The sequence below is a fragment of the Oncorhynchus gorbuscha genome, linkage group LG07, assembly GCF_021184085.1.
Source record: "Oncorhynchus gorbuscha isolate QuinsamMale2020 ecotype Even-year linkage group LG07, OgorEven_v1.0, whole genome shotgun sequence".
NCBI classification, from domain to species: domain Eukaryota; kingdom Metazoa; phylum Chordata; class Actinopteri; order Salmoniformes; family Salmonidae; genus Oncorhynchus; species Oncorhynchus gorbuscha.
In genome coordinates, this window is record NC_060179.1 from 300,171 (window position 1) to 321,214 (window position 21,044).

General features: G+C 44.4%; 1 protein-coding gene across 1 annotated transcript in view; it reads left to right on the forward strand.

The window, feature by feature from the left end:
• The window catches only part of ptchd1 (patched domain containing 1), a 90,695-nt gene that overhangs the window by 25,691 nt on the left and 43,960 nt on the right, over window positions 1-21,044 (forward strand). The window contains exons 5-7 of the mRNA XM_046355386.1: window positions 13,498-13,728; window positions 14,970-15,202; window positions 15,283-15,521. Of these exons, the coding sequence (XP_046211342.1) occupies window positions 13,498-13,728; window positions 14,970-15,202; window positions 15,283-15,521 (703 nt within the window). The remainder of the gene's footprint in view (window positions 1-13,497; window positions 13,729-14,969; window positions 15,203-15,282; window positions 15,522-21,044) is intronic.

The following is a 21,044-nucleotide window of genomic DNA, read 5'->3' on the forward strand; positions in this document are numbered from 1 at the left end:
ACTAAGATACTATAGAATAGTATAGGTTACAGTACATATGAGATGAGTAATACATAGACTAAGATACTATAGAATAGTATAGGTTACAGTACATATGAGATGAGTAATACATAGACTAAGACACAGTAGAATAGTATAGGTTACAGTACATATGAGATGAGTAATACATAGACTAAGATACTATAGAATAGTATAGGTTACAGTACATATGAGATGAGTAATACATAGACTAAGATACTATAGAATAGTATAGGTTACAGTACATATGAGATGAGTAATGCATAGACTAAGATACTTTAGAATAGTATAGGTTACAGTACATATGAGATGAGTAATGCATAGACTAAGATACTATAGAATAGTATAGGTTACAGTACATATGAGATGAGTAATGCATAGACTAAGATACTATAGAATAGTATAGGTTACAGTACATATGAGATGAGTAATGCATAGACTAAGATACTATAGAATAGTATAGGTTACAGTACATATGAGATGAGTAATGCATAGACTAAGATACTATAGAATAGTATAGGTTACAGTACATATGAGATGAGTAATGCATAGACTAAGATACTATAGAATAGTATAGGTTACAGTACATATGAGATGAGTAATGCCAGATAAGTAAACATTATTAAGTGAATGAGATACCGTAGAATAGTAGGTATATATAAGCCAGGAACCAGTCAGTCAGCAAAACCAGGAGGTATAGTCTGAACCAGTCAGTCACCAAGCCAGGAGGTGTATATAGTCTGAACCAGTCAGTCACCAAGCCAGGAGTTATATATAGTCTGAACCAGTCAGTCAGCCAAGCCAGGAGGTGTATATAGTCTGAACCAGTCAGTCAGCCAAACCTGGAGGTATATGCAGTGCCTTAGGAAAGATTTCATACACCTTGACTTTTTCCACATTTTGTTACGTTACAGCCTTATTCTAACATGGATTAAATAAACAAAAATTGTCAGCAATCTACACACAATACCTCATAATGACAAAGCAAAAATAGGTTTAGACATTTTTGAAAATCTATTTAAAAAAATTATAAGTATTCAGACCCTTTGCTAGGTGACTCGAAATTGAGCTCAGGTGCATCCTGTTTCCATTGACCATCCTTGAGATGTTTCTACAACTTAATTGGAGCCCACCTGTGGTACATTCAATTGATTGGACATGATTTGGAAAGGCACACATCTGACTATATAAGGTCCCACAGTTGACAGTGAATGTCAGAGCAATAACCAAGCCATGTCAAAGGAATTGTCTGTAGAGCTCCAAGACAGGATTGTTTCGAGGCAAAGATTGCAGCATTGAAAGTCCCCAAGAACACTGTGGTCTCCATCATTCTTAAATGGAAGAAGTTTGGAACCGCCAAGACTCTTCCTAGAGCTGGCCGCCCGGCCAAACTGAGTCGGGGGAGAAGGGCATTGGTTTGGGAGGTGACCAAGAACCGGATGGTCACTCTGACAGAGCTCTAGTGTTCCCCTGTGGAGATGGGAGAACCTTCCAGAAGGGCAACTATCTCTGCAGAACTCCACCAATCAGGCCTTTATGGTAGAGTGGCCAGACGGAAGCCATTCCTCAGTAAAAGGCACATGACAGCCTGCTTGGAGCCAAAAGGCACCTAAAGACTCTGACCATGAGAAACAAGATTCTGTGGTCTGATGAAACCAAGATCGAACTCTTTGGCCTGAATGCCAAGCGTCACGTCTGGAGGAAACCTGTCACCATCCCTACAGTGAAGCATGGTGTTGGCAGCATCATGCTGTGGTGATGTTTTTCAGTGGCAGGGACTGGGAGAATAGTCAGAATTGAGGCAAAGATGATGTGAGCAAAGTACAGAGATATCCTTAATGAAAACCTACTCCAGAGTGCTCAGGACCTTAGACTGGGGTGATGGTTTACCTTCCAACAGGACAACGACCCTAAGCACACAGCCAAGACAACGGAGGAGTGGCTGCAGGACAAGTCTCTGAATGTCCTTGACCCGGTCGATCATCTCTGGAGAGACCTGAAAATAGCTATGGAGCGACCCTGCCCATCCAACCTGACAGAGCTTGAGAGGATCTGCAGAGAAGAATGGGAGAAACTCCCCAAATACAGGTATGCCAAGCTTGTAGCATCATACCCAATAAGACTTGAGGCTGTAATCGCTGCCAAAGTAGCTTCAATAAAGTACTTAGTAAAGGGTATGAATACTTATGTAAATGTGATATTTTGATTTGTCATTATGGGGTATTGTGTGAAGATTGATGAGGAAAAACAAGGCTGTAACCTAAAAAAATGGAATTTCCCGAAGTCACTGTACAAATTCTTGAGATTGTGATTTTTTTCTGAAAGGGTCACATAAGGGAGATAAAGAACAGAACACGTACAAGTAGAGTTGTTATTACTCCATTTCTAAAAAATCCACAACAAGCCGAAGATCACCATGCGCAATGCCAAGCGTTGGCTGGAGTGATGAATCACACTTCACCATCTGGCAGTCTGACGGACCAATCTAGGTTTGGCGGATGCCAGGATAAAGCTACCTGCCCGAATGCATAGTGCCAAATGTAAAGTTTGGTGGGGGTGGAATACTGGTCTGGGGCAGTTTTTCATGGTTCGGGACCCTTAATTCAGGTGAAGGGAAATCTTAACACCACAGCAAACAATGACATTTTAGTTGATTCTGTGTTTCCAACTTTGTGGCAACAAATTGGGGAAGGCCCTTTCCTGTTTCAGCATGACAATGGCCCCGTGCACAAAGCAAGGTCCATACAGAAATGGTCTGTCGAGATCGGTGTGGAAGAACTTGACTCGACCTCACAAATGCTCTTGTGGATGAATGGAAGAAAATCCCCACAGCAATATTCCTTGTCAGCTTGGGGATTCAATCTTGCAACCTTTCAGTTACTAGTCCAACACTCTAACCACTAGGCTACCTGCCACCCCAAAAGTGGAAAGACTTCCCAGAAGAGTGGAGGCTATTATCGCAGCAAAGGGGGGAACAACTCCATATTAAAGCCTTCCCAGAAGAGTGGAGGCTGTTATAGCAGCAAAGGGGAACAACTCCATATTAAAGCCTTCCCAGAAGAGTGGAGGCTGTTATAGCAGCAAAGGGGACCAACTCCATATTAATGCCCATGACTTTGGAATGAGATGTTCGACGACTATGTTGCCACATACTTTTGGTCATGTAGTGAGCTTCATTCTAGAGGACTTCTGATATCTCCAGGAGTGATATGTATAATTCATTTTGTCTTAATCTGTTGTGGTCTAGTACTGTCTTTTTCTAGCTAGGTCCAACTACTTTAAGTGTTTCCTGTTTCCCCAGTAGCATACTTAGTGTGAACTGTTGACTGATCATCATTTGCAGTTAGTTGTTGACACATCAACCAGGATTAAGGAGCAGGGCAATGTGTTACTGTTGTTGTGTTGGTAATCAGGATCAAGGGGCGGGGCAATGTGTTACTGTTGTTGTGTTGGTAATCAGGATCAAGGGGCGGGGCAATGTGTTACTGTTGTTGTGTTGGTAATCAGGATCAAGGGGCAATGTGTTACTGTTGTTGTGTTGGTAATCAGGATCAAGGGGCGGGGCAATGTGTTACTGTTGTTGTGTTGGTAATCAGGATCAAGGGGTGGGGCAATGTGTTACTGTTGTTGTGTTGGTAATCAGGATCAAGGGGCAATGTGTTACTGTTGTTGTGTTGGTAATCAGGATCAAGGGGCAATGTGTTACTGTTGTGTTGGTAATCAGGATCAAGGGGCGGGGCAATGTGTTACTGTTGTTGTGTTGGTAATCTGGGTCTCAGGCAGCATTTGGAACTGCCGATCTGCATTCAAGAACGCCAAGTTCATCTCAGCCTAGGCTGCCCTTCACTCCCTTGATTGTTTTGCCTTGACTGAGACATGGATCAGCCCATAAACACTGCTACTCCAGCTGCTCTTTCTTCAACTGACTATGTTTTCTCTCATATTCTAAGAGCATCTGGTCGTCATGGTAGTGGCTCCGGTCTACTCATTTCTCCAAAGTCTTTTCTCGCTCTCTTACCTGCCCATCGCCTCATTTCAATTCCATCGTGTCTCTGTCATCTATCTCTATCTCTGTCATCTATCTCTATCTCTGTCATCGATCTCTATCTCTGTCATCTATCTCCCACCAGGTGCCCTTGGAGAGTTCCTCAATGACCTTGACACCTTGATAAGCTCATTTCCTGACAATGGCGCACTGCTCTTTGTACTTGCGACTTCAAACTCCTGACATCTGCCTTAGATTAACTCTCTCTTTCCCCTCCTTGCCCCTTTTGACCTCACCCTTTCCCCTCCAACTCACAAGCACAGCAAGGTCAGCACACTGATCAAGCTCAGCACTTACACAAATGACTGATGATTGGCTGAGAGAAATTCATGATAAAATGATTGTGAGAGCTGACTTCAGTGAAGCTGTTTAGGCCCCTTGCTTTTTTCAATTTTTACTAACGACATGCCACTGACTTTGAGTAAAGCCAGAGTTTCTACATATGCGGATGACTCAACACTATACACGTCAGCGACTACAGCGACTGAAAGGACTGTAACACTCAACAAAGAGCTGAAGTTAGTTTCAGAGTGGGTGGCAAGGAATAAGTTAGGCCTAAATATTTCTGAAACTAAAAGCAATTTATTTGGAACAAAACACTCACTAAACACTAAACCTCAACTACATCTTGTAATAAATAATGTGGAAATTGAGCAAGTTGAGATGACTAAACTGCTTGGAGTGACACTAGATTCTTAACTGTCATGGTCAAAACGTATTGATGCAGTAGTAGCTAAGATGGGGAGAAGTCTGTCTATAATAAAGTGATGCTCTGCCTTCTTAAAACCTCTAGCGACGAGCAATCCCGTATCCGGGAGCGTAATCATAGCCTCAAGCGCATTACCATAACGCAACTTTTCATATTCATGAAAATCGCAAATGAAATGAAATAAATATATTCAAACACAAGCTTAGCCTTTTGTTAACAACACTGTCATCTAAGATTTTCAAAATATGCGTTACAGCCAACGCTAGACAAGCATTTGTGTAAGTTTATCATGGCATAATGCTATGCTAGCTCTGCTGGCAGCAGGCAACATTTTCACAAAAATAAAAAAAAGCAACCAAATTAAATCATTTACCTTTGAAGACCTTCAGATGCTTTCACTCAGGAGACTCCCAGTTAGATAGCAAAAGTTCCTTTTTTCCAAAAATAATATTTTTGTAGGCGAAAAACGTCCCGTTTGTTCATCCTGCTTGGCTGAGAAATCGATCGAAAAATACTTCAACTATAACAAAATTAACTCCATAATATCGACAGAAACACGGCAAACGTTGTTTAGGATCCATCCTCAAGGTGTTTTTAACATATGTATTCGATAATATATCCGTCGAGGCAGTTGGTTTCTTATAAGAAGCAATTGGAAAAATGGCTACCTCAGTATTTTACGCAAGGTTTTCTCCGGCAGACACCATGCGACCACTCGCCCTATATGGTCTCTTACAGCCATTCTCCAATGGAAATACCTAAAAAGACGTCACAATGCTGTAGACACCTTGGGGGAAACGTGGAAAATGTAAGCTGACTCCTAGCTCCTTCACAGCCATATAAGGAGTCATTGGCATGAGGCGGTTTCAAAAAATGCGGCACTACCTGATTGGATTTTTATCTGGGTTTCGCCTGTAACATCAGTTCTGTGGCACTCACAGACAATATCTTTGCAGTTTTGGAAACGTCAGAGTGTTTTCTTTCCAAAGCTGTCAATTATATGCATAGTCGAGCATCTTTTCATGACAAAATCTTGTTTAAAACGGGAACGTTTTTCATCCCAAAATTAAAAGAGCGCCCCCTATATCCAACTGGTTAACAACACTATCAACAAGGCAGGTCCTACAGGAAATAGATTTGTCACACCTGGACTACTGTTCAGTCATTTGGTCAGGTGCCACAAAAAAGGACTTAGGAAAATTGCAATTGGCTCAGAACAAGGCATCACGGCTTGCCCTTGGATGTTCACAGAGAGCTAATATTAATAATATGCATGTCAATCTCTCCTGGCTGAAAGTGGAGGAGAGATTGACTTCATCACTACTTTTATTTATGAGAGGTATTGATTGACATGTTGAATGCACTGAGCTGTCTGTCTAAACTACTGGCATACAACTCGGACACCCATGCATACCCCACAAGACATGCCAGAAGAGGTCTCTTCACAGTCCCCAAGTACAGAACAGACTATGGGAGGTGCACAGTACTACATAGAACCATGACTACATGGAACTCTATTCCACATCAACTAACTGACGCAAGCAAAAATGTTTTATTTAAAAAACAGATACAAAAAAACACCTTATGGAACAGCGGAGACTGTGAAGCAACACAAACACACACACACCCACGATAACATACGCACTATACATACACATGGATTTAGTAATGTATATATGTGGTAGTGGTGGAGTAGGGGCCTGAGGGCACACAGTGTGTTGTGAAATCTGTGAATGTATTGTAATGTATTTAAAATTGTATAAACTGCCTTAATTTTGCTGGACCCCAGGAAGAGTAGTTGCTGCTTTGGCAGCAGCTAATGGGGATCCATAATATATACAATACGATTCTGCCTCTTCAATTCTCCTCCCTTTCTGCATCCTATGGCTTGCACTGTCCTCTTTCCTCCCGGCAGGCTCTAACCTCTCCTCTTGCGCCGTGGCTGAGTGACTCATTGCGAGCTTACAGAACAGTGGAGGAAAACAAAACTTCCGGAGGACCTATCATCGTTTCATTCCCTCCTCTACCTTCTCTTCCTTTGTATAGGCTGCTAAAGCCACTTTCTACCACTCTAAATCTCAAACTTCTGCCTCTAACCCTCGGAAACTACTACCCTAGGAAACATTCTCCTCTCTCCTTAATCCTTCACCCCCTCCTTCCTCCCTCTCTGGAAAACTTTGTCAACCACTTTGAAAGAAAGTTGACATCCGCTACTCATTCACTCTGCCTATTGAGTCCACTGGTCTCCCTCACATAGCACTACCCTACGCCTTGACCTCTTTCTCCTCTCTCTCCCCTCGCTCGACCCCATCCCCTTCTCCCGACCATCTTTGGAGACCTTCTCCCATTCCTCACTTCACTCATCAATCCATCCCTGACCACTGGCTGCGTCCTTTGACTTCAAAATGGCCCGAGTTGCTCCCCTCCTCAAGAAACACTCGACTCATCTGACGTCCAAAACTATAGACCTGTATCCCTTCTTTCTTTTCTTTCCAAAACACTTGCGTGTGCTATTGGTGATCAACTCTCTTTTTATCTCACTCAGAACAATATTCTAGACCCTAACCAGTCAGGCTTCAAAACGGGTCACTCAACCGAGACTTATCTCTGTCATGGAGGCTCTCCACACTGCCAAAGCGGACTCTTTCTCCTTTGCTCTCATCCTCCTAGATCTATCCCCTGTCTTCGACACCGTCAGGGCTGGGCGTCTCAGGCTCTGCACAGTCTTGGAATGCATCCTACCTGGCAGGCTGCTCTGACCAGGTGATGTGGAGAGGACTAATGGTGTCCCCTCATCTTCTCTTTATACACCAAGTCATCCGGCTCTGTCATATCCTCACATGGTCTCTCCTATCATTGCTATGCGGATGACACTACTTTTCTCCTTCCCCCCCTTCTGAAACCCAGTTGGCAACACGCGTCTCTGTGTGCCTGGCAGATATCTCAACTTGGATGTCGGCCCACCACCTCAAGCTCAACAAGACGGAACTGCTCTTCCTCTCCATCACAGTTGACAACTCCAGTGTCGCCCTCCCAGAGTGTAAAGAACCTTGGCGTGACCCTGGACAACACCCTGTCATTCTCTGTAAACATCAAAGCAGTGACCCACTCCTGCAGGTTCAGGCTCTACAACATCTGATCAGGCCCTACACCCAAACAAGGGCACTGCGTTCATCCACCTCTGGCCTGCTCGCCTCCCTACCACTGAGGAAGTACAGTTCCCGCTCAGCCCAGTCAAAACTGTTCGCTGCTCTGGCCCCCCCAATGGTGGAACAAACTCCCTCACGACGCCAGGACAGCGGAGTCAATCACCACCTTCCGGAGACACCTGAAACCCCACCTCTTTAAGGAATACCTAGGATAGGATAAGTAATCCCTCTCACCCCCCCCCCCCCCCCTTTAAGATTTAGATGCACTATTGTAAAGTGACTGTTCCACTGGATGTCATAAGGTGAATGCACCAATTTGTAAGTCGCTCTGGATAAGAGGGTCTGCTAAATGACTTAAATATAAATGTAAATCCGTAAAGTACGACCCTACCTCACACAGGAAGCAGTGCAGGTCCTAATCTAGGCACTTGTCACCTCCCGACAGGACTACTGCAACTCGCTGTTGTCAGGGCTCCCCGTTTGTGCCATCAAACCCCTGCAACTAATCCAGAACGCTGCAGCCCTCCTGGTTTACAGCCTTCCCAAGTTCTCTCATGTCACCCCACTCATCTGCACACTCCACTGGCTTCCAGTCGAAGCTCGCATCCACTACAAGACAATGGTGCTTACCTACGGAAGAGCAAGTGGAACTGCCCCTCCCTACCTTCAGACTGTGCTCAAACCCTACACCCCAACCCAAGCACTTCATTCTACCACCTCAGGTCTCTTGGGGGAGGGCAATATTTGCCCAGTCCAAGCTCTTCTCTGTCTTGGCACCCCAATGATGGAACCAGCTTCCCCCTGAAGCTAGAACAGTGGAACATCTTCCGAAAGCATCTGAAACCCTACCTTCAATCAATATCTTAAATAATCCTCCTCCCCTCAACTTAACCAGCACTTGACCCCTACCATCCAGAGGCTGCACTCCTAGTGGCCGGGGACATTAATGCAGGGAAACTTAAATCAGTTTTACCTCGTTTCTATCAGCATGTTAAATGTGCAACCAGAGGGGAAAAACTCTAGACCACCTTTACTCCACATACAGAGACGTGTACAAAGCTCTCCCTCACACTTGGCAAATCTGACCACAATTCTATCCCCCTGATTCCTACTTACAAGCAAAAATGTAAGCAGGAAGCACCAGCAACTCAGTCTATAAAAAAGTGGTCAGATGAAGCAGATGCTAAACAACATGACTGTTTTGCGGCACAGCCTGGAATATGTTCCGGGATTCTTCCGATGGCATTGAGGAGTACATCACATCAGTCACTGGCTTTATCAATAAGTGCATCGAGCACGTCATCCCCTCAGTGACCGTACATGCATACCCCGACCAGAAGCCATGGATAACAGGCAACATTCACACTAAGCTAAAGGGTAGAGCTGCCGCTTTCAAGGAGCGGGTCTCTAACCCGGAAGCTTATAAGAAATCCCGCTATGCCCTCCGACGAACTGTCAAAGAGGTAATGCCTCAATACAGAACTAAGATCGAATTGTACTACACCGGTTCCGACGCTCTTCGGATGTGGCAGGGCTCGCAAACTATCAGACCACAAAGGGAAGCACAGCCGCGAGGCCTGCCAAGTGACACGAGCCTACCAGACAAGCTAAGTAACCTCTATGCTCGCTTCAAGGCAAGTAACACTTTAACATGCATGAGAACATCAGCTGTTCTGGACGACGTGATCACGCTCTCCACGGCCGATGTGAGTAAGACCTTTAAACAGGTCAACATTCACAAGGCCGCAGGGCCAGAAGGCTTAGCAGGACGTGTACTCCGAGCATGCGCTGACCAACTGGCAAGTGTCTTCACTGTCATTTTCAACCTCTCCCTGTCTGAGTCTGTAATGCCAACATGTTCAAACAGAATACAATAATCCCTGTGCCCAAGAACATTACGGTAACCTGCCTAAATGACTACTTACCCGTAGCACTCACATCTGTAGCCATGAAATGCTTTGAAAGGCTGGTCATGGCTCACATCAACACCATTATCCCAGAAACCCTAGACCTACTCCAATTTGCATACCGCACCAACAGATCCACAGATGATACAATCTCTATTGCACTCCACACTGCCCTTTCCCACCTGGTCAAAAGGAACACATACGTGAGAATGCTATTCATTGACAACAGCTCAGTGTTCAACAACATAGTCCCCTCAAAACTCACCAATAAGCTAAGGATCCTGGGACTAAACACCTCCTTCTACAACTGGATCCTGGACTTCCTGATTAGCCTCCCCCAGGTGGTAAGAGTAGGTAACAACACATCCGCCATGCTGATCCTTAACACGGGGGCCCCTCAGGAGTGCGTGCTCAGTCCCCTCCTTTACTCCCTGTTCACTCATGGCTGCACAGCCAGACATGACTCCAAAACCATCATTAATTTTGCCGATGACACAGCAGTGGTAGGCCTGATCACCGACAATAATGAGACAGCCTATAGGGAGGAGGTCAGAGACCTGACCGTGTGGTGCCAGGATAACACCCGTTCCCTCAACGTGATCAAGACAAAGGAGATGATTGTGGACTACAGGAAAAGGAGGACCGAGCACGCCCCCATTCACATCGACGAGGCTGTAGTGGAGCAGGTTGAGGGCTAAAGATCCTTGGTGTCCACATCACCAACAAATTAACATGGTCAAAGCACACCAAGACAGTCGTGAAGAGGGCATGACAAAACCTATTCCCCATCAGGAGATTGAAAAGATTTGACATGGGTCCTCAGATCCTGAAAAGTTTTTACAGCTGCACCATCGAGAGCATCCTGACGGGTTGCATCACTGCCTGGTATGGCAACTGCTCGGCTTCCGACCTCAAGGCACTACAGAGGGTAGTGTGTACGGCCCAGTACATCACCGGGGCCAAGCTTCCTGCCATCCAGGACCTCTATACCAGGCGGTGTCAGAAGAAGGCCATAAAAATGGTCAGACTCCAGCTACCCTAGTCATAGACTGTTCTCTCTGCTACCGCACGGCAAGCGGTACCGGAGCGCCAAGTCTTGGTCCTAGAGGCTTCTAAACAGATTCTACCCCAAGCCATAGGACTCCTGAACAGCTAATCAAATGGCTACCCAGACTATTTGCATCCCCCCCCCCTCTTCTACGCTGCTGCTACTCTGTTATTATCTATGCATAGTCATTTTAACTCTCCCTACACGTACATATTACCCCGACACCGGTACCCCCTGTATATATCCCCGCTATTGTTATTTACTGCTGCTCTTTTAATTATTTGTTTTTCTTATCTCTTACTTTTTTTTAGGTATTTTCTTAAATCTCTATTGTTGGTTAAGGGCTTGTAAGTAAGCATTTCACTGTAAGGTCTACTACACCTGTTGTATTTGGCGCATATGACAAATACAATTTGATTTGATTTATATCCAGTCAGTAACAACACTTATTTCCAATATTGATCAATGTTAGGGTTTAAAGCTCTGTTGTTGAGAGTGAGGTATGGCATTTAATGGGTAGTCTAGTGACCGTAAACACACACAAGCGCTGGTAGATGCAGCATTCCAAGGTGTGTGATAACTCCGCCCACACACTGTGAATGGTATCGCTGTTTCCTAGTAACTGTAACCACGCACATGATCCCTATTGTCTTCTTGCCATGGAAACAGAACAGAATGCTTCCTAATCTGTGGATACTTCTCCCAATACAGTGTTTGTACTGTATTATTGGACATATACAAACAGTATAATTATAGGAACATAATTATATACATACAGGTACATATGGTAGTAGGTAGATTACAGTATAGGTGTATACAGTGCATTCGGAAAGTATTCTGACCCGTTCCCCTTTTCACATTTTGTTACATCACAGCTTTGTTATAATATGTATTAAATCATTTTTTCCATCATCAATCTACATACAATACCCCATAATGACAGAGCAAAAACAGTTAAGACATGTTTGCATATATATATATATTTTTTAAATGAACAGAAATACCTTTAAGTATTCTGACCCTTTGCTATGAGACTGTAAATTGAGCTCCGGTGCATCCTGATTCCATTGATCATCCTTGTGATGTTTCTACAACTGGTTTGTAGTCCACCTGTGATAAATTCAATTGATTGGACATGACTTAGAAAGGCAGACACCTGACTATATAAGGTCCCACAGTTCCTAGTGCATGTCAGAGCAAAAACCAAGCCATGAGGTCAAAGGAATTGTCCGTAGAGCTCCGAGACAGGATTGTGTTGAGGCACAGATCTGGGGAAGAGTACCAAAATATTTCTGCAGCATTGAAGGTCCCCAAGAACACAGTGGCCTCCATCATTCTTAAATGGAAGAAGTTTGGAACCACCAAGACTCTTCCTAGAGCTGGCCGCCCGGCCAAAATGAGCACTCGTGGGAGAAGGGCCTTGGTCAGGGAGGTGACCAAGAACCCAATGGTCACTCTGACATAGCTCCAGAGTTCCTCTGTGGAGATGGGAGAAACTTCCAGACGGATAACCATCTCTGCAGCTCTCCACCAATTAGCCAGACGGTAGCCACTCCTCATTAAAAGGCACATGACAGCCTGCTTGGAGTTTGCCAAATGCACCTAAAAGACTGACCATGAGAAACAAGATTCTGTGGTCTGATGAAACCAAGATTGAACTCTTTGGCCTGAACGCCAAGTGTCAGTTCTGGAGGAAACCTTTCACCTTCCCTACGGTGAAGCCCTACGGTGAAGCATGGTGGTGGCAGCATCATGCTGTGGGGATGTTTTTCAGCGGCAGGGACTGGGAGACTAGTCAGGAATGAGGGAAAGATGAACAGAGCAAAGTACAGAGATCCTCAATGAAAACCTGCTCCAGAACGCTCGGGACCTCAGAATGGGGTGAAGGTTCACCTTCCAACAGGACAACGACCCTAAGCACACAGCCAAGACAATGCAGGAGCGGCTTTGGGACAAGTCTCTGAATGTCCTTGAGTGGCCAAGCCAGTGCCCGGACTTGAACCTGATCGAACATCTCTGGAGAGATCTGAAAATAGCTGTGCTGCGACGCTCCCTATCCAACCTGACAGAGCTTGAGAGGATCTGCAGAGAAGAATGGGAGAAATCCCCAAAATACAGGTGTGCCAAGCTTGTAGCGTCATACCAAATAAGACTTAAGGCTGTAATCGCTGCAAAAGGTGCTTCAACAAAGTACTAAGTAAAGGGTCTGAATACTTATGTAAATGTGATATTTCAGTTTTAATAAAGGTGCACACGTTTCTAAAAACCTGTTTTTGCTTTATGGGGTATTGTGATGTCATTATGGGGTATTGTGATGTCATTATGGGGTGTTGTGATGTCATTATGGGTTGTTGTGATGTCATAATGGGGTATTGTGTGTAGATTAATGATGGGGGAAAAAACGATTTAATCAACTTTAGAATAAGGCTGTAACATAATAAAATGTGGAACATGTCTAGGGGTCTTAATACTCTCTCCGATTGCACTGGATATTATATGCATACAGGTACTTCCATGTTCTAAAATAACAGCCTTGTTTCCTGTGTAAAGGCAGTGATATCGCTACTGATTGAATGTATTGGTAAAGAAACACAGAAATAAAGAATTTTCTCTCTCTTTAGCTCCATCGTGCTGTCGTTCAGCTCCAGGTTCCAGTGTTGGGGTTCAACTACTCTTTCTCCCACCTCTGTCTTCTCGACGACAAGAATACCTGCATCATCGATGACATCATCCGAGCCCTGGAGGACAGCCAATCAGCTCGCTTCGCTAACCGTTCTTCCCTTCCTCTGCGCTACCCAATCACACGTTTGGCTGATGGGCGGATGGCCTACATTGGTCACCAGTTAGGAGGGGTGTGTACTGTGTATTTTCATTGGTCACCTGTTAGGATGAGTGTCTGATTTGAGACTAGAGTTGCACAATTCTGGCAACTTTCCACAAAGTTCCCAGGTTTTCCTCAAATCCAAGTTGGAAGATTTCCAGAATCAGAAGGGAATGAGCAGGAAATAAGTCCTCCAACCAGGATTTCTGGACAACCAGAGGGGTATCCTACAAAGTAAGAGAGAGATACTCAGGGTTTTCTGAAGCTAACCAGCTTCAGTTAGCTTCACATTCCATCCAAGTACTACAATGGTGGATATTGTTCGTCCTCCTGCCTCTGAATCTAGCAGGCTTGTAACTTTGCGTTAATGTCACACATGGCCAGTCGAACGCTCTTCTTTGAGACGATGCTGAAACATCAATCCATGGGTGATGTGTGCCACATTTTAATTTGTGCCGAAATCAAAATGAAAGAAAATGATCTTGCAAATTCAGCAGGTTGTGGAGTGAAATGGACTTTCAGAAGTGCTTTTATTTATTACTTGATGTTATTGCCGTCTTAGGAGTGGGATAAAAGTTGCTTGTGCATTGATAAGCACACCAATCCCTCCAATCTGTGGAACAGCTTGTTGTGTTGTGGCCATAGACATATAATCCATAGAAGGGTTTTGGAACCTCTAAACCTGAGAATTTCACTGTTAAACTCATGGGTACACTAGCAATAGCTGCCAGTCCTGACTTGAAAGGGAACTGCTATCTATGTCTATGGTTGGTTACGGCTGTTAGTTTGCCTTTAACAAATTTGAAAATATAATTGTGAGAAAAACATACAGTTTGGAAAGCAAATGTTTTCCTTACTAATAAATGTGTCGTGATACATATTTTAATTACTTTTTTTACACCCCCAAAAAACATTTGATTAATACAATTCTGAATAAGTAGTTTACCTCGAATGAAAGGGACGATGACACCATCTTTGCGACAGGAAGGGAATCTAATTTCATTGGTCCTCAACTCGTGGCTCAAACACTTAATTCAGGATAAATGGAGTTATCTCTGAATTAGCCTGCACCCGAGCAGGATAGTTCTGAAGGACTTGTTGCCATAGAAATGTACCTGGCTAACTCCTCAAACCTGTTTCGTAGGATATCCCTTTTTGGGAAAGTTATGTGAATTTTGCAACCTTTCTTCTGCTAACAACCCTTTACTGGCCCTGACAACCGCCCTCAGGTGACCTTTCCCTTCTTTAGATGCAGCCTTTCTTCTTTTCCAGGTGCAGGCGTGGGGGGCGGGGCCTGCAGTACAGGGTCCTGGGGGTGTGTCTGGTCGAGGCCAGGGAGTCCGGAGCGCTAGGGCTCTGCAGCTGACCTACTACCTGCAGGCTCGCGGCGCCCTGACAGACAGGGTGGCTAGCCAATGGGAGCAGGCGTTCTGTGGCGAGCTGGGCCGGTTTGGGGCGGGACACCCTGAACTGAGCTTATACCCCTTCACTTCATCCTCTCTAAGGTGTGTGTGTGCATCTGTGAGTGTGTGTGTGTGTCTCTCTCTTCACTCTACCCCTCTAACTCAGCCCTCTCTCCCCCCAGGACAGACTTCCAGGCGTCGTCAGTGCTGGCTCGGCGCCCCCTGCTGGCCAGTGTATGTGTGTGTTTGGTGTTAGCCGTGGGCTGTTGTTCTATGAGGGACTGTGTGAGGGCTAAACCCTGGCTGGGGCTTTTGGCTCTGCTGTCTATCGCCCTCTCTGGTCTCACTGCTGCTGGCATCCTTAACCTGACTGGAACCACTTACAACTCAACCTACCTGGGGGTACCATTCATACTGCTGGGTGAGTTATGACTACCCCTCTACCTGGGGTACCATTCATACTGCTGGGTGAGTTATGACTACCCCTCTACCTGGGGGTACCATTCATACTGCTGGGTTTGTTATAACTACCTATCTACCTGGGGGTACCATTCATACTGCTGGGTTTGTTATAACTACCTATCTACCTGGGGGTACCATTCATACTGCTGGGTTTGTTATAACTACCTATCTACCTGGGGGTACCATTCATACTGCTGGGTGAGTTATAACTACCTATCTACCTGGGGGTACCATTCATACTGTCACGTGAGTTATAACTACCTATCTACCTGGGGGTACCATTCATACTGCTGGGTGAGTTATAACTACCTATCTACCTGGGGGTATCATTCATACTGCTGGGTGAGTTATAACTACCTATCTACCTGGGGGTACCATTCATACTGCTGGGTTTGTTATAACTACCTATCTACCTGGGGGTACCATTCATACTGCTGGGTGAGTTATAACTACCTATCTACCTGGGGTACCATTCATACTGCTGGGTGAGTTATAACTACCTATCTACCTGGGGTACCATTCATACTGCTGGGTGAGTTATAACTACCTATCTACCTGGGGTACCATTCATACTGCTGGGTGAGTTATAACTACCTATCTACCTGGGGGTACCATTCATACTGCTGGGTGAGTTATGACTACCCCTCTACCTGGGGTACCATTCATACTGCTGGGTGAGTTATGACTACCCCTCTACCTGGGGGTACCATTCATACTGCTGGGTTTGTTATAACTACCTATCTACCTGGGGGTACCATTCATACTGCTGGGTTTGTTATAACTACCTATCTACCTGGGGGTACCATTCATACTGCTGGGTTTGTTATAACTACCTATCTACCTGGGGGTACCATTCATACTGCTGGGTGAGTTATAACTACCTATCTACCTGGGGGTACCATTCATACTGCTGGGTGAGTTATAACTACCTATCTACCTGGGGGTATCATTCATACTGCTGGGTGAGTTATAACTACCTATCTACCTGGGGGTACCATTCATACTGCTGGGTGAGTTATAACTACCTATCTACCTGGGGTACCATTCATACTGCTGGGTGAGTTATAACTACCTATCTACCTGGGGGTACCATTCATACTGCTGGGTGAGTTATAACTACCTATCTACCTGGGGTACCATTCATACTGCTGGGTGAGTTATAACTACCTATCTACCTGGGGGTACCATTCATACTGCTGGGTGAGTTATGACTACCCCTCTACCTGGGGTACCATTCATACTGCTGGGTGAGTTATAACTACATATCTACCTGGGGGTACCATTCATACTGCTGGGTGAGTTATGACTACCTATCTACCTGGGGGTACCATTCATACTGCTGGGTGAGTTATGACTACCCCTCTACCTGGGGGTACCATTCATACTGCTGGGTTTGTTATAACTACCTATCTACCTGGGGGTATCATTCATACTGCTGGAATGTCTTCAGCGATGTAATTTACAAAATAGCCTCCAACTCTCTACTCAGCAAATTGGATGTAGTCTATCACAGTGCCATCCGTTTTGTCACCAGTGCCCCATATCCTACGCACCATTGCAGCCTGTATGCAAACCCACCGGCTTCAGTTCATCTATAAATCTTTGCTAGATGAAGCCCTGCCTTATCTCAGCTCACTGGTCACCATAGCAGCACCCACCCGTAGCACACGCTCCAACAGGTATATTTCACTGGTCATCACCAAAGCCAATTCCTTCTTTGGCCATATTTCCTTCCAGTTCTCTGCTGCCAATGACTGGAATGAATTGCAAAAATCACTGAAGCCGAAGACTTATATCTCCCTCACTAACTTTAAGCACCAGCTGTCAGAGCTTCTTACCGATCACTGCACCTGTACATAGCCCATCTGTAAATAGTCCACCCAACTACCTCATCCCCATATTGTTATTTATTTTTGCACCCCAGTATCTCTACTTGCACATCATCATCTGCACATCTATCACTCGTGTTAATGCTAAATTGTAATTATTTCACCACTATGGCCTATTTATTACCTTACCTCCCTAATCTTGCTACATTTGCCCACACTGTATATATTTGTTTATTGTGTTATTGACTGTATGTTTTGTTTATTCCATGTGTAACTCTGTGTTGTTGTTTGTGCCGCACTGCTTTCCTTTATCTTGGCCAGGTCGCAATTGTAAATGAGAACTTGTTCTCAACTAGCCTACCTGGTTAAGTAAAGGTGAAAAAAATAATATATATATATATATACTGTTGTGTCTTTGGCTATGCCGGATTAAGTGATATGACATGCTGTTCTATAAAATAATTAAATAATTAATCCGTAATTAATATCACCTGATTGAGCTAATCATGTAAATGTAATTAAATATAGACAGCCGTGGCACCACGAAATAATATTTATAGAGCTGTTATCTTTACATCAATAGCAGTCAATATCAATCGCCATCTTAATTCAGTCTCATCTGAAAGTTGTAAATTCATGGTTATCTGCACAAACCCCGGCTAACAAGTTGAATCAGCAATACAAAATTGGGCTTAATGATTTATTTACTAAATACCTAACTAATCACACAGAGTTACACATACACATAATTAAATCATAACTTGATTACAATCTACGTCATAAAGGAAAACGTCCCTAGCGGGCGGAACAGATATGACAGCTTTAGTTTAGTTTATTTTATTTTTACAGGGACAGTGCACATTAATCAACGTTTCAGTAAAAGTGCCGGTTTTAGCCAGCCGGCTAATTTTCAACCGCAGTCCCTGGGCAGGTTATTAAAACAATTACAATATAGACAATAGCACCATAGAACAAGCAAGACATAGCAACATAGGACAAGCAAGACATAGCATACAGACAGAGCAACATAGGACAAGCAAGACGTAGCATACAGACAGAGCAACATAGAACAAACAGCAGCAAGACAAAATTCATAAAAGCAACAAAGTGTTTCCACACCTCACAAGCTACAGACAACAGATAACATGGAAAGTGGCGACACACAACTAGGGACCATGTTCACAAATCTGATTGACCTTTAGCCAGGTCTTCAAGCATTTTGTGAAAGTGTGATATGTGGTGCAGTTATGTGTGTCTGATGGCAGTGTATTCCAGACATGGGAAGCTCTCACAGAGAATGCAGATTTACTAAAGGTGCTTTTTGTCACGCCTTGGTCATTGTATTTTGTGTTTTTGTTATATGTTTGGGTAGGCCAGGGTGTGACATGGGTTTATATGTTGTTTTTCGTATTGGGGTTTGTATTATTTGGGATCGCGGCTGTTTAGGGGTGTGGTATAGGCTTGGCTGCCTGAGGCGATTCCTAATCAGAGTCAGGTGATTCTCGTTGTCTTGGATTGGGAACCGTATTTAGGCAGCCTTAGTTTCGCTTTGTATTTCGTGGGTGATTGTTCCTGTCTCTGTGTTGTGGTCACCAGATAGGCTGTAATAGTTTCTCGCTCCGTTTTGTTGTTTTTTGTATTTAGTATCAGTTATCTTCATGTACCGCGTTTCTTTCATTAAAGTCATGAGTAACCAACACGCTGCATTTCGGTCCGACTCTCTTTCTTCAACATACGAACGACGTTACACTTTTCCTTAGGGGAACTATACAGTCACCTCTCATGACAGACCTTGTGGATCTGCTGCCATATGTTTGGGTTTTCTGTTTAACAAAACTACTGATTGGAGGGGGAGCCAGGCCATTAAGGATCTTGAATACAAGACATGCGTCAGTGTATTGCACAAGATTTTCCCAACTCAAGAGCTCATGCTTTCTGAGGATGTAACAGTGATTATGGCTATTGGGCTTCCTATCATGCACTTTGAGAGCCTGTTTGTAGACAGTGGACAGTTTGATTTTACAGAGGTGTGATTGACTTGGAGTTGCATTGTGTTGTTTAAGTGTTCCCTTAATTTTTTTGAGCAGTGTATATATATATATATATATATATATATATATATATAGTGCTGGTTGAGTTATAACTACCTACCTACCTACCTGGGGGTCTCTCTCTCTTTCTCTCTCTCTCTCTCTCTCTTTCTCTCTTTCTCTCTTTCTCTCTCTCTCTCTCCCTCTCTCTCTCTCTCTCTCTCTCTCTCTCTCTCTCTCTCTCTCTCTCTCTCTCTCTCTCTCTCTCTCTCTCTCTATCTATCTATCTATCTATCTATCTATCTATCTATCTATCTATCTATCTATCTATCTATCTATCTATCTATCTATCTATCTATCTATCTATCTATCTATCTATCTATCTATCTATCTATCTATCTATCTATCTATCTATCTATCTATCAGTAGTCAGGATAAGACCAAGATGCAGACAGCTAGAGTAACAGATGTATATTGACCCAAACAGGGGTCAGGCAAAAGACATGGCAGGCAGAGGTCTATAATCCAGGGCAGAGTCAATAAGGTACAGAACAGCAGGCAGGCTGGGGGTCAGGACAGGCAGAGGTTTGTAAACGGGTCAGAGTGGCAGGCAGGCTGGGGGTCAGGACAGGCAGAGGTTCGTAAACGGGTCAGAGTGGCAGGCAGGCTGGGGGTCAGGACAGGCAGAGGTTTGTAAACTGGTCAGAGTCAATAAGGTACAGAACCTCAGGCCGGCTGGGGGTCAGGACAGGCCGAGGTTTGTAAACGGGTCAGAGTAGCAGGCAGGCTGGGGGTCAGGACAGGCAGAGGTTCGTAAACGGGTCATAGTCAGGGAGATACAGAGTGGCAGGCAGGCTGGGGTTCAGTGCAGGCAGAATGGTCAGAACCGAGGAAACTAGGTAACAGAACTTGAGAAAGCAGGGAGATGGAAAAACAAGCTGGTATGATCTGACAAGACAAGACAAACTGGCAACAGAGAACACAGGTATAAATACACAGTGGATAATGAGGAAGATGGGCGACACCTGGAGGGGGGTGGAGACAAGCACAAAAACAGGTGAAACAGATCAGGGTGTGACTCTCTCTCCCATCTCTCTTTCTCTCTATCATCTCTCTCTCTTTATCTCTCTCTCTTTATCTCTCTCTCTCCTCATCTCTCTTTCTCTCTCTCCTCATCTCTCTTTCTCTCTCTCCTCATCTCTCTTTCTCTCTATCTATCATCATCTCTCTCTCTCCTTATCTCTCTCTCTCTCTCTCTCTCTCTCTCTCTCTCTCTCTCTCTCTCTCTCTCTCTCTCTCTCTCATCTCTCTTTCTCTAATCTCTCTTTCTCTATCATCATCTCTCTCTCTCTCATCTCTCTTTCTCTATCATCATCTCTCTCTCTTTATCTCTCTCTCTCTCCTCATCTCTCTTTCTCTCTATCATCTCTCTCTCTCCTTATCGCTCTCTCTCTCTCTCCTCATCTCTCTCTCTCTCTCATCTCTCATCTCTCTCTCTCTCTCTCTCTCTCTCTCTCTCTCTCTCATCTCTCTTTCTCTCTTTCTCTCCTTATCTCTCCCTCTCTCTCTCCCCCATCTCTCTTTCTCTCTCTTATAATCTCTCTCTATCTCCTTATCTTTCTC